Here is a 13893-nt window from a genome sequence, read left to right on the forward strand (position 1 = left end):
TACCAGTCACAGAGGTGTGATGGTATCAGGCAGTAGTAAAATTTTTCATTTTCAGTTTAGTGTTCTCAAGACCACTTACAGGCATCATAAAATTCCACTTCCAGTTTTCACATTTTTGAAAATAAACATATAAAAGAAGCAGCATTATCTTAATTACATTTTAGATTTTAATTCTACTTCCTAGGAGGTGCTCAGTTTGCCAGCTACCAAAGATCTTGGAATTAAGGCTGATCAACACTTTCTCGGAATGAAAGCAGAATCTTGTGGGATCAGACTCTTGCACATCTTTACGTATCTAGAAAGAAGATCCTGGGATTTTCCATCAAAGCTGAAACTGTGTCAAAGCAAGTGCAACTTTCAAAACCCCCATGGAACAGTTACTAGAATGATAAAAAGGAAACAAACAAACAAAAAATCCACGTAAAGGGGAAATCTGCTCTCAAAGTTTAGGGCTCAGCAGGGGTTTATTAATCGCACACAGGTAACTGTCCACTCATTTCACATTAATCTAACAAAATCTTAATAGACTCAATGTAACACCCATTTGATCTGAACAAAATAAGGTAGCAGAAGCTTTTCCAGGGATTCTGTTTCAAGTTAGATTCAATTTAGTGGAAGAAGAGAAGGGGAGAATTAAAGCATATCTATGCAACTGCAGCTATAGTTTCCACTGGAATTGATGACTCAGTAACACAACCTGTTGTGATTTATTATCTCCACGTCACTAACACCAGTAGTCTGCCAATATCCACTGCCTGCTTCTGTAAACTTCCACTAGCTAAACCCCTGTTTACCAAAGCAAGCAAAGAAAGGAAGGAGCTCTGACCATACAGAAGAGAAGAGACGCCTGTTCCAGGCCTTTCAGCCTCCTGCAAGATGGGTCTGGGAACACACCTCAACCACTAAAATGCCAGAATGTTGTTCCTTCCTTACTTTTGAAGCCTGGTTTAACCTAAAGCCCAAGTCTTTCTAACTATCAGCCTCCTTTGCTCTGGAAGTGATGGGTCTAGGCTCCCAGAGGGACCGTGAGAAGGAACAGCAGTCAGGATCAGTCAGTGGCAGCAAAGAGAAAGACCAGCATGAGATCCAAGCAGCAACAGCATCTAGATCTGGCCCATCCACACACCTAACACAAAGTTTTGGTTGGAGTGGTGACCCATGAAGACAGCCCACTCTTGAAGCTGAAAGAAATACCAAGCAATAAAGCCTGAGTTTTGAAGAATGGCTTAAATCACCTGGGACAGGAGAAGATCTAGTATGAACTATGTGATACTCTTAGCAAACCAGGCTCCAGAAAAGCACAGGACTTCAAAGTCCCATGAAAGGAGGAACTAAGGCACATGGACCTGCTGTGCTTCCTCTGAAATTTACTGGCAAGCTGGTATTTTTGAAATATTTCTGCCCAAACTAGAGTGCTTACAGTGAAAGCAGAGGACACCTATGCATAAAATTTCCGTATTTTTGGACATCACACTACCACATATAGACATTTTTAAAATACACTGCATATTTGCTTCATGTACTATATCTTGCTTCTTAAGCCAGAAATATCACTTCTCTTCTGTAACACCTTCCTGAAGCAAGCTTTGAATGAAAAAAAAAACCAAACACCCAAGCCTAGATATTTAAAGATGCCTTACTAGGGTTATTGTACTCCTTTTACTGAATGCAGACAATGCACCACTTCAAACATGTATTTACCACCCTGTCATTTTCTGCCATCCTTACTTCTGACAAATCCTTCCACTCTACTGCCAAGAATGTAAGAACAAGCACCATACATAGCCTAAGGTCCCCCTGATATTTCTGGGAGTAAACCACTTATATAGACTTTAGAAAACCAGGATTTTGCAGGGGGTTGAATCAGGCCACGAGATAGTCTCCAGGGAAATTTACTATTGTGAAAAGCATAATAAGAGTTACTATTTACTAAATACTGCTTTTAATTAGACACTTAATGTTATTTTCACATTCTTTCAAAAGGCAAGGAAATGGCGTGGGGAGGGGAAGGGGGAACATGAACTCTGCCAAGTGGAAAAGGGCAACTACAGGATTATTTCCAGCTCCTGAGTAGAACGATGAAGATTAAAAAAAAAAAAAAAACCCCAAACCAGGATTCTATAGAAATGTAAACGTCCTTTTAAATTCCTCTTCACACTGTTACACAACACTAAAAATCTACTGCTTTTACTTTGAATAGTGAAAGGTCACTATTTATACTAAATCTATCACTAGTCATGCATTTCCTATCCTTCCTCACTCTTCTTCTAGCAGAGCACTCTGTTCACATCTGGGTCTGTTCAACCAGTGATTGGAAATTTAGCCTCCTGATTTCCCGTTAAATACTAGGCACAGGAAAACAAATAGCACTTGTTTTTCAGTGAGTTTTGTCAGTCATCCAAAATCTAGTGCAAACCATAGAACAGCCTGTGGTTTGGTGGCAGAGACCCAAAATATGTGAACCATATTTTCATGAAGTGAAAGGAATAAACCAGCTATTGGCTGAAGTAATAAGAACATGGCTTATTTCTTCTTAGAAATACAGCAATGACTAATAATTAAACTCTTCATTCTATCACTTACTCTTCTTTAAAGCTTTTCTTTTTTCTTTTCAAATCTCAAGCCAAGAGCATGTGATCTGGTTTTGTATTTATCATTACTGCTGTTGCTTCCTCTATTTTACTAACTTAACACACACATTCAGTCCTATTAAAGGGGTTCTTGTGAGTAAGGTTATTTGCTTGCATAAGTGCTTTCTCATCCATAACTCTTACTCATTCAATCGCCTGAACTTGGAGAGAGCGCTGAAGCATCACATCTTAAATTAAATATTATATAAAATCACACATGTAGATATTTAAGGGGTTTTTGGATCTATTCTAACAGGAAATCACAAAGGATTGGGTCCCTTCTTGCTTTGATTTAATTCTCACTACTTTACTTGCCCAGTAAAGACATTCCTAGGCTATAAAAGCAATTGAGAAAGCTACCAAATCTAAAGAAAAAATTAACTTGCTGAGTAGCACCTATAAAACTCTTTCTCGGCAGTTCCATAAAATTTCTGGTTTTCTGCCAAGACATGTTCACAATAAACCGCTTTTAGGGAAGGAGAGAAATAATGACTTGATGGAAAGGGAGGAAATTATTTTGTTATATGAAAATTATTTTGTTATGTGAAAAGAGTGGTGTAGTGGGAGAGGTCTGGTAAGGTTTTTCTCCAAGATTGACCTGCAATAAGATCACAGGCAAAGGCATTTTCTACAGGTGTTGCCTATCTTATGTAGAGTTGCAATCTGTCATAATCTAAGCAGCCTAATCACAGTGAAGATGTCCTTCAACTTCCTCTCCTACTCCCCCTTTACAATATAATTTTGGCATTTATTTCCTGCCGAGGAAAAAAAAAATTAGCACAGATGCTGAGTATTTCCCTTGCTGAACTGAGCAGACCTTCCCATCCATGCACTTCTGCTCTTCTGAATGATGAGAGGGCTGATGGTCCAGCCCAGAAACACCTGAACAGAAAATGCCCATTCCCAAACTGTTGTATTTTTGTGACATGTAAAAATATCCAATCAGACTAATATGACTAGATATACTAGTAATCAAAGTGGTGATTTACAATTAATTAGGTCAGGCAGAGTTCATGCACTAACGCATTTCAGGTATTTTCAGATTGAAATGCCATGATACTTAGGTATAGTTATTTTTAATATGATGAGAATAAACTCAAGACTTACTTTACTAAAATCACAATAATTTTCCCAGCACCACCCATCAAGAGATGTATAACTCATGCAGAGCCTGAAAATAACCCTGTCTATGCCAAATGTATTGTTAACACCGAACTACTAGTCACCATATATTTACTTTTCTGGAACACACACAGAAATTTATGTCAGGTTTTTATCAAGATGCCAAAATTTTCTCTTAAGACTGCTCACTAGTGTTCTCTCTGGTTTATAGATGGGGAAAGATGTTCCAAGAAGCAAAATGACAACACAATAGGGCAATAGACTTGTAAAGAATAACTCCCTTTAGCACCCGTGCCCCATCTCAGATGGCTTCCTCCAAAGTACTGTCACTCCATAAGCATCACCATGCTTCCATTCAGTGCCATGGGTTTGGAAAAAAGTCTTCAAAACATGACATTAAAAAAAAAAATTCTGATGCTAACAGAACATACCTTTGGTTTGGTTGGGGCATGCTATTTAATTTTAATGATAATTTATTCCACTGTGAGGTTTAGCCACCAGTAGAGACTGTGAGTTGCTTCCATGAAGATAAAGCATGTGACGAGTCACTGTGCTGAGTGAAGCTATGTGCATCACATGATAAAAATAAGTGCAAAACCACACATATACACCAAATTTACATTTTTATACTGAAAAATGTTTACCAAGAAGGTATTTTGTGCTTCCTTCTATACTATAACCATACACCCAAAGGCTGAATTTCTCCCCCATTCATTTTAAACTTCTTCCTAATGGAGGACCAATGGATGGCCCAAGGCAAAAATCCAAGCTTGAACAATATGATAAGAAGTTAAACTCCAGCCCAACTCCGCAGTATGGTATTTTCCTGGTCTTTTGAATATGTGGTGACACAAGCTTTATATCTTTTCATCCTTTCCTTTAAATAAAGCAATCTGGGGCAGCTTAGCTTTAGTGGAAACTCAAACAATGAATTCACAGAGCAAAGGTAGCAGACCGTCTTCCTAATGAGGACACGGAGAACACACAGCCCTAACTCTACCCTCTGCTCCAATATAAACATCATCAGTGTGCCTTAGTTTCTCCATCTGTACAATGGAACTAACAACATTTTACAGAGTGCTCCGATTCATTATCTGCTCATATCCTGGAGTTATCTTCTCTGTTAGAAATAACCTTGGATCTTCTAATACAATTAATTTGTATTTTTTATTTATTTATTTATTTATTCAAAACATACCTCCCTTTAACAGTTTGAGACCTTTATTATGATGTTTTACAGGGAAAAAATAATAGCTAGTAATAAAAACAAATAAACAGCTAGGACTTCACTAATGGTTACATGACCCTTTAACTACAAACTTTGACCTGACTCTAGGGGCGTTGTCTCTATCAAGCAATAAGTCCCAGAAGTTGCCATTTAAACTTCTTTACACTACTTACCTTTCTAACTAGGGATCAATCAATAAAACAGTGCAAATCATACTTTACATAAAGTATATTAATAAAATTGTGAATGAACGTATTGTATGAAAAGTCTGAAGGAGAAGCTGGAAAGTCAATGATTATCCTCACCAAGGCTTCCATAGAGACAGACACAATAGTTATGACACTCCTATGGTATGCGTGACACAGATTTCTGTTTTGAGCATAGAATTCATGGGAATTAAAAAAGGTTTTTAAAATTTGAAATATTTTATGATTCAAAATACTCTGTTTTCTGGCTTGGCTATACATTTAAGGAGAATGAACAAGACAGAGCTGCAGAAGTACACGAATAAGCCAAATATTTTCAAACAAGGGCCAAGGAAGCGAGGTCTGCACTTCATAGCCCTTGGAGCTGCCATTTACACTCCTAGGCTCAATTCTCTGAAACTTACTGAAGGCGGCAAGGTGCCAGGGAGCCTCTCTGCTACTAGAGTAGAAGCAGTATGTCCATCTGCCCCACAACAAGAACCCTTGATTCTGCAAAAGGAGAAGGCCAGAGGCAGTCCCAGAGCTTGCAGACTGGCACGGCCCAACACAGACAAACAGCTCTGCTGCAAAACTAGAGCCCCTTGATTTCTTTTTGGCACTTGCCCACAGGTACTCCTCAGCATTTCCCATGTTTTCTGTGCTGCATGATTCTGTGCTCTTTTCTTCAGAAAGCTTTTGGGAAAACAATGCATTTGTCTTTGCAAGCACAGAGGAACTGTGGAAAAGCAATGGATGATCACCAGAGTTTAAGTTGTTCAGCCTGTAACCTCATGGCCTATCATCCCAAGCGACACTAGCAACTGAGAAACTGGTGCATGAAAAGTGGTAAGGCTGATGAGCCCCTGATAAGTGATTGAAGTTAGCTTATGTTTGTAGCAAAAATATTGCCTTTGAGGAAGAACACAGAGAATGAAGAGCTGGAGTGAGAGGGACTTCAGGGACTAAATTGGGAGAGATAATGGTGGATTGCTACTCCGGCATTTTTTGTTCTGCAATCTCATTCTTCAAGGTCTTTATAGAAAAGACAAATAGAAACCTTAACATGGTGGAAAGAAGGATACATAAATTACATGGCACTTGAAGAGATCCCAAATTGTCATGGAGAGCTATTCAGTTGTTTAAACATGATTAGGGATGGGTCAACATTGAGAGCCATTTCACTCCTTGCAACAGAAAGGTGAGCTCCTGTACGTGCACCACTTATGGGGAGCAGTGTTATTCCAGTGCCATGGGTGCATGCTGGGAGGATGGTGTGAGGCACCACAACTTTCAGCCCTTACAATTGCCTGCAGAACCTAAGTGGCTGGAGTACTGAGAGGAAGCATTTGAGTCCCACCAACAGAGAACCAAACCTCTAGTGTCTGCCAGGTACTCCTGCCCCAGCATCAGTGGCCAGGTTTACTGTGGCTGTTCCCGAGGTCAGACAACATCTTGTTTGGAACAAATTGTGAGTGCTGCTGCTGATGTTTTCAAGCCTGTTTTTGTAACTACAAGAGCTTCAAACAGTTTTCTGAAGCAAACACTTAGCTAATGGTACGGTTTTGGCAGCTGAGGCTTTAGGCACATTCCAATTGTTCCTATGCCTTAATGCAGCCTGCTGAAGCCCTGCTGAGGCAAACCATGCAAGCAGAGCAGTCTGAACACCAGGGCAGTCTGCTGAGCAGAAATGGATGGCTCTCAGCAGAGCTCCTCCTCACTCACAGAGGCATGGCGAGGGGAGAGGGAAAATCCTGGAGGAGGAAGCAGAAAGGGAAAGAGATAGCTGAACACAAACTAACTGATATGAAGTGGGAGTGATGATGTAGTAATTGTAGGAGGAAATCAAAAATAAACTGCAAGTAGGTCCAAGACTTGATTAACTGATGAAAGCTGCTGTTTCTTTTGGCCAGGAGAGGAGTGAGGACTCTTATCATACTGTTGTTTATCATCTTGTTCCTCAGTCATTTTCTAAGCGTACCTGAACTGTACTGGTTGCATTAAGGACATATACCAGGAATGGTCAACAAGAAGATAACAACCAAGAGCCTCTAACTGTAATAAGAACACCTGAGATTGTGAATACCTTAGAACACAAACAAGCCCGCGTTCTTTGCACCAATCAGTAACACACTGTACTGGAAACAGAAGGGAGTCCTTCAAAGTTCAAAATATCAAGGGTACTCCTACTCTTGTACCCTGACGACAGGAAAAAGAAAAACAATCCCAGAAAGCTTTTGGTGTCCAGCAAGTGATAGGACTCTTGGTGCACTTAACAGTGTCACCACCATATCAGATCAACTGAGAGAGCAGTGTCCCTTCCCAGTGTGCTAATGCAGCAGCACTGTCCACCTTCCCCTCCTGCTGATGCACAGTGACACCATTAAATTCCTATCAGGTACTGCAGAAACAGTCTTTCTTACAGCTGTGCTGGAGGAGCAAAATTAAACCCTATAAGGATACAGCTAAAAATAATCAAGTTTAGTTCTGCAATTAGAGTTGAATATAGTAAAATCTGCAACTTTAATAAAGACAACTCATGATTAGACATGATGTCACACATTAAAAATTTAATCCAAACAACTTGTCTGTTTCATTACAAATAGCAAACTTGAATGTCCTGGCAAACTGTAAGGACATGATTTACAAATACTAGGTAATATTTGGATCCTACATTATAAGCAGTGCTCCAGCCTTTCTGAGAAATAAAAATGACTTCATTCTGGGTTTAGCTCGGTCATTTCCATAGACCAGCTTCATCAGAGACATAAACCGTAATTGTACATGTTGAGCTCAATACATACAGATTTTCGGTCTGGTCACAGACCACACAACTAGCGTCCACCCATAACACTTCCCATTGCTTTAAGGCTTTTTGTATTATGGTACTATTAAACTTCTAATCAGGACTGGCAATCTGTTATAACCTCACAGCTTTTGAACTGGAATGGCTGCTAGTGTTAATAACTACATGATATGCAGATTCTGAAAAAGCAGTTTTGCTTTCTTTTCCTTGAATTCACATAACAAGTAATTGGGTACTTTTTCCAAACTGCTCTGCCCTACCACCTTAACTGCTCCCCAGAGCCCTACACCGAAACTTGACCTCCTGTTAACTTGTTTTTTTTAATGTATGTTTGAAAACTTTCCAAATGAATGCCATTAACTCCATGTCTTGTGCGACAAGTAGCTATGATATAGAGCAGGCCAGAGGACTGTGCATACTTACAAAGAAAACTCTTCGGATTCCAGGTGCCAGTCTTTCTGTTTTCAGCTTCCAGACCAGAGGCAAAGGGGAGTTGAGAAGAAACACCAGAGGCTTCTGGTGAATATGCACTGATGAAATTGGATTCAAATGTAATGTGACCTACAGAAAAACACAGAAATACATTAATACTTCCTTATAAGTTTCAAAACCAAAGTGAAATTTGAAAATGAATCAAAGGTCATTTTATATTATATTTATATTATATCTATATCATGGTTTTCAGCATTCAGACATCTTGGCTCGTTTATAGACTAATCTACTTCCAAAAAAAAATCAGTCAACAGAGCACAGATAATACAAAGAATGAAATAGTTAACATTTGTGCTCTACGCTTGCAAAGCACTGCTAAAGTGTTTAAGAAAACCTTGGCAAATGCTGATGAAAAATAGCTTATGCAAAAGGTCAAGCCACTAAGCTGAGAGCTGGAGAACAAGGAGATAAAAAGAACTGCAAGGCAAACTCCAATTTCTGGTTTCTAGATGGTAGCCTACAAAGCTGGCTTAGAGTACAAACCTCATCTGTTGTTGCTATTAGGGCATAAATCTAACCTGCAAAACAAATAAAACTAAACAAACAAAAAACAGCAGGAACAAATCCAGAAACACAAGCAAGCACCGCACTAGTTTATGGAAGGAATTCCAACAGAAATTTTAACATACACTAGGGAAGGAAAATGCCTGTCTTCAGGGACTAAAAGGATACGTGGGGAAAATGATCCGAGGAAAGTAGACATCACAAAAGTGAGGCAACCTGTTAAAGGTGATTTTTAAGCAACCAGCTTGTGGTTGCTGGAAGCCCCTCCTGCCCAGCTCCTCATATCCCAGTGCTGTCCTTCTAGAACGGGGCCAATGTGGGGCAAAACCCTAACCAAACATATGACACAGAACAGCCTGTCAGTTTTTAGCATATAACATCTTGTAATTGAAGTCACAGTGTTTTTGCAGTATCTAATAAGCTTTTTAAGCAGTCAGCATTTGGCTTGATAGTTCATCCTGCTTTAAATGTAAAAAGCTTTAGTGTGCAATGGAGAGACATCACACAGACTAAGCAGGCAAGCTGATGTCTCACAACAGTGGGTGGCAGGTAGGTTCTCTGACAATCACAGCTCTTTCTAGAAAAGGTATAGAGGGAGCAAACATGAACACAACCACCAATTCGAGTCATGACCCACAGAAATGAGCATACAGGTAATTCAGAATGAATTTTGTCTCCTGCTAGAGAATTTGAAAGGAAATCTGAGACACAGAAGCCACTATGTATCGTTTATTGCATTATTCTTATATAGTGGTAAGTATGAGTTAGTTTACCATTAAAGTAAATGCAGATTCATCTGGCCAACTAACTAGATGACAGTTAGAGACCAAACTGAATATTAGGTACCCATTACTGTTGAAAATCTTTCCAAAACAAAAAGTTAGCTTTGCTTTTTTTTTTTTTTTTTTTTCTCCTTTATTCCTCACCCCCGCCCCAAGTGAAAAGTTTGCCATCACTGCAAAGACAAAGTCAAACCTAGGTCTCAGGTCTGACAGACACCTGGAGAGCAGCAGAAAGAACTTGTGAAAAAGCTAGCAAACAACTGGCTGTGTTACCAGGCCAATTGTTAAGCAGATGCTTATATGGAGAATTTACTAGATTTTTAAAAGCCACTGAATGAACATGTCTCAAGTCCCCACAGTGAAACAGATGTCAAATGTCCCTATCTTCATCTTTGTTATGCTTGATTTAAACTTGTTGGAAAACTGATATTAAAAGAATAATTCTGTATTTGTACTAAAACCAGATTGTTTTAAAGAACGAGCACCTTTTCTCTTCAGCAGCCAGGGGCAGTGCCAGCTCTGCCTGGAGGAAGGCTGGGCACCGCCACCTTCCACCCAAAGGCAGTCACCTTTCTCAGTACTTGGCCTCTTGGAGCAGGAGCCCTAGTTGTATTTATGCACTTCCAAAAGAAAACATTAAGTACCACAGATTACCACATGTTCCAGGGACCCCATTTCTCTCTATTTCTGTCTCAAAAGAATAAAATACCTCATTTTAGGAAACTGCAGGGTGTTAGCACTCTGAATGCTAACAGGATGACAGAGGCTTCAAATGTCAAATAGTCATGGATCTTAGCTATAAATACTGCTTTACAGAATCAGGCTATAGAGCCAAAATAATTCTGTTAGTTGAAAAGAAGAGAGAAGACAAAAATTATTTGTTTTACAAGACTCCCACTTTGTTGTTCTGTCTAGAAATGAAGAGGCAAAAGGGGAAAGAAAAAGGTGTTTAGAACTGCTATTAAATTTACAGCTATTAAAAAGCTTTCATTAATTCTTGTGGTTTTTCAGCTGTAATCACAGCTAATTAGTAATAAGCTCTTTAAACTATTAAATATAATTACCTTGTTCCGGGGTTATGTTTTCTTAAAGCAATAAAATTACTGTAATCTAAGTTTACCAAAGTAGCCCGGTTCTATCTTTTGCACTCCTGATCTAGCAAATCACAGAATGGTTTGGGTTGAAAGTGACCTTAATGATCACCCAGTTCCAGCCCCCTGCCGTGGGCAGGGACACCTTCCACTAGACCAGGTTGCTCAAAGCCCCGTCCAACCTGGCCTTGAACACTGCCAGGGAGGGGGCAGCCGCAGCTTCTCTGGGCAACCTGTGCCAGTGTCTCACCACCCTCACAGTAAAGAATTTCTTCCTTATATCTAATCTAAACCTCCCCTCTTTCAGTTTAAAACTGTAACCCCCTGTCCTATCCCTACACTCCCTGATAAAGAGCCCCTCCCCATCTTTCCTGTAGAGCCCCTTTAGGTACTGGAAGGCTGCTCTAAGGTCTCCCTGGAGCCTTCTCTTCTCCAGGCTGAACACCCCCAACTCTCTCAGCCTGTCCTCACAGGGGAGGTGCTCCAGCCCTCTGATCATCTTTGTGGCCTCCTTTGGACGTGCTAAAGCAGCTCAATGTCCTTCTTATGGTGGGGGGCCCAGAGCTGGACACAGGACTCCAGGTGGGGTCTCATGAGGGTGGAATAGAGGGGGAGGATCACCTCCTTTGACCTGCTGGCCACACTTCTCTTGATGCAGCCCAGGATACAGTTGGCTTTCTGGGCTGTGAGTGCACACTACTGGCTCATAGTCAGTTTTCCACCCACTAATACCCCCAAGATCTTCTCCACAGGGTTACTCTCAATCCACTCATCGCCCAGCCTGTATTTGTGCTTGGGATTGCCTTGACCCATGTGCAGGACCTTGCACTTGGCCTTGTTGAATTTCAATATGAGTTCAAATTTTATTTTGGTATTTTTTCAGCTCCAAATGGCATAAAGTGCATTCAGTTTTAAACTCTCTAAACTTTAAAGCATCAAAGAGAAAATCTACTACACTAAATTGAGTAAATATTAAACACATCCATTCTTATCATACGCACCCATAGCCACATTTTCACACGTAATGATAAGGGATTTCTTCTGATCCTAAATGAAGTAGACTAATGTAAATATTGATGAAATAAGCTATAATATAGGTTTATGTACTTTAATAACCAACAACAGGAAAACAGTAACAATCCTCTCACACTGGCCAACGGGGGCACTCAACTTGGGTTTGCACCCTGGCTGTGTTTTTATTAGACTGTCAAGTCAATACTAAGAAGCAGCTCCTATTAGAAATGTTTGAAATTTTTGCTATTTAAAAACTGCTGGTGTTTATTAAAACCAGAAATGATAGAAGAAATATAGCACACACTGAAAACTTCAGCTCAGAAACAGCTAGGCCAAGTCCTTTGGATAATAAGGAAATGGAGAAGTATCTCTGTTTCAACTGATCTCAGACAAGTTTATTCAAAGCCAACATCTATCAGACAAGACAGATGTTTTAGACTTCATGAAGATTTCTGCCTGTTGGTTTGGTCATATGAGAGAGCATACAGAGCAATCATACTACCTTAGTGAGAAAGTCAGAGACTCTTTGCAACTGGATCTAATATCAGATTTCATAGTTGCAATTCCTTTAGGCTTTGGAAATTAAATATGTATATAATATACACATATATGATTATTTCCATACATGCATGGAAATAATCAACAAAGTTTGAGCCTTATTCAGAAGTGGTGACATATCTATCCATGCCTTTGGCTGGAACTGTAGCATAAGTTATATCACATAATGGAATTTTCCTACATTTCTGCCTGAAACGTGCAAGCTGATCCTTAAGAAAAGTTACAGGACTTTAACACAAAATCAGTTAATTTTTATAAGTAAATTAAGTGTTCCTGTGAAAATTTTCAGAATAAATTTAATTTTGCATTACTGCACTCCTCAGCTTGCTTACGAGTAAGACAGCAACAAAACACATAATGTGGAATTCATATTCCCAGTCCTAAACTTGAGAAAGAATATAGTTAACATGAGCATGCTTCTGCAGCTGCCTCTGTCACTATATTCCTTGGCATATGTATTCGCTGTCACTATACTTCTTGGCATAACAGAGTTTTCGGCACCAACTTGGTTTTCCAGACCAAAAAAACCCCACAGAGCTGCTTAAAAACCACTCAGCACCATCTTGGTCATCATATTTTTCATAATTCATTTTTTCTTCAGAGCTAGCACTGATGAGCAGTAGAGGGTAGCCTAGCCTGAATGTGACTGTTCCCGCTGACAACTCGCACGAAATTAACAGACTCCTCACAGTGGAACTATTTTCCCTCCTAATATTTATGATTGCTTTCTGATGCACAACAGGGGTATCTACTATGGGAGACGTTTTCCTAGTCCTTGGAAAGATTTTCAAGCAAACTGCTGGGGAGTTACTAGCATTCAAGAGCTTTTTGCCAATAACCTAGCTGCCAAACATACAGGTTTTACGTTGCATAACAACAGTCAGTGGGCTATCACATAGAAATTTCAGCCCAAGTAAGGTAGACGTGGTCAAAACAGCTCACCAGGGAGGTGAGAGGTGTTTCTGTGTGGAAGGCAGTAGTTTGAACTGTGGAGTCCAAGTAAGAGCCTGGACTTCAACTATGCACCAGAGGTACGCAAATGCCTCTTCCACTCCTGCTTTAGAAATTGAAAGCCTTAACAGGACTGTAAGCTGTTATAAGCTTATGCCACTGACACAAACACAAGTTCCACACTTCAGCTGTACCAGCACCTCCAGCGTGACACCATCCCTCTCTCTAGCTCTGCCTTGTTAAATATTCTGCTGTCACATCTGTGCTCCCACCTTCTTGCCCCTTTGCTAACTTCTGGCACAGCTGCCTCCATCCACAGCACTGCAGTGGAAGATCCTCACCCCTACTCTTTACAACAATATCTCTCACCAAAACATCATTTCTGCTAGAGTGTCCCCACTGTGGCTCTAGTTAAACCATATATTGGCTGAATCCTAAGTGGTGCTCCCCTTTCCCCAGCCACCTTTCTGTCTCATATTAGCTTGTGAGCTCTTCAAGGCATGTACTTTCTCAAATGTCTAGACAGTTCATAG

At 40.0% G+C, this 13893-nt stretch overlaps 1 protein-coding gene across 4 annotated transcripts in view; it reads right to left on the reverse strand.

Annotated features, from left to right (window-relative positions):
* TGFBR3 (transforming growth factor beta receptor 3) overlaps positions 1-13893 on the reverse strand; it is a 130263-nt gene that overhangs the window by 43355 nt on the left and 73015 nt on the right. For all 4 annotated transcript variants that reach the window (XM_074832471.1, XM_074832473.1, XM_074832470.1 and 1 more), the window contains exon 4: positions 8392-8529. In XM_074832471.1, the coding sequence (XP_074688572.1) occupies positions 8392-8529 (138 nt within the window). The remainder of the gene's footprint in view (positions 1-8391; positions 8530-13893) is intronic.

The sequence above is a fragment of the Strix aluco genome, chromosome 8, assembly GCF_031877795.1.
Source record: "Strix aluco isolate bStrAlu1 chromosome 8, bStrAlu1.hap1, whole genome shotgun sequence".
NCBI classification, from domain to species: domain Eukaryota; kingdom Metazoa; phylum Chordata; class Aves; order Strigiformes; family Strigidae; genus Strix; species Strix aluco.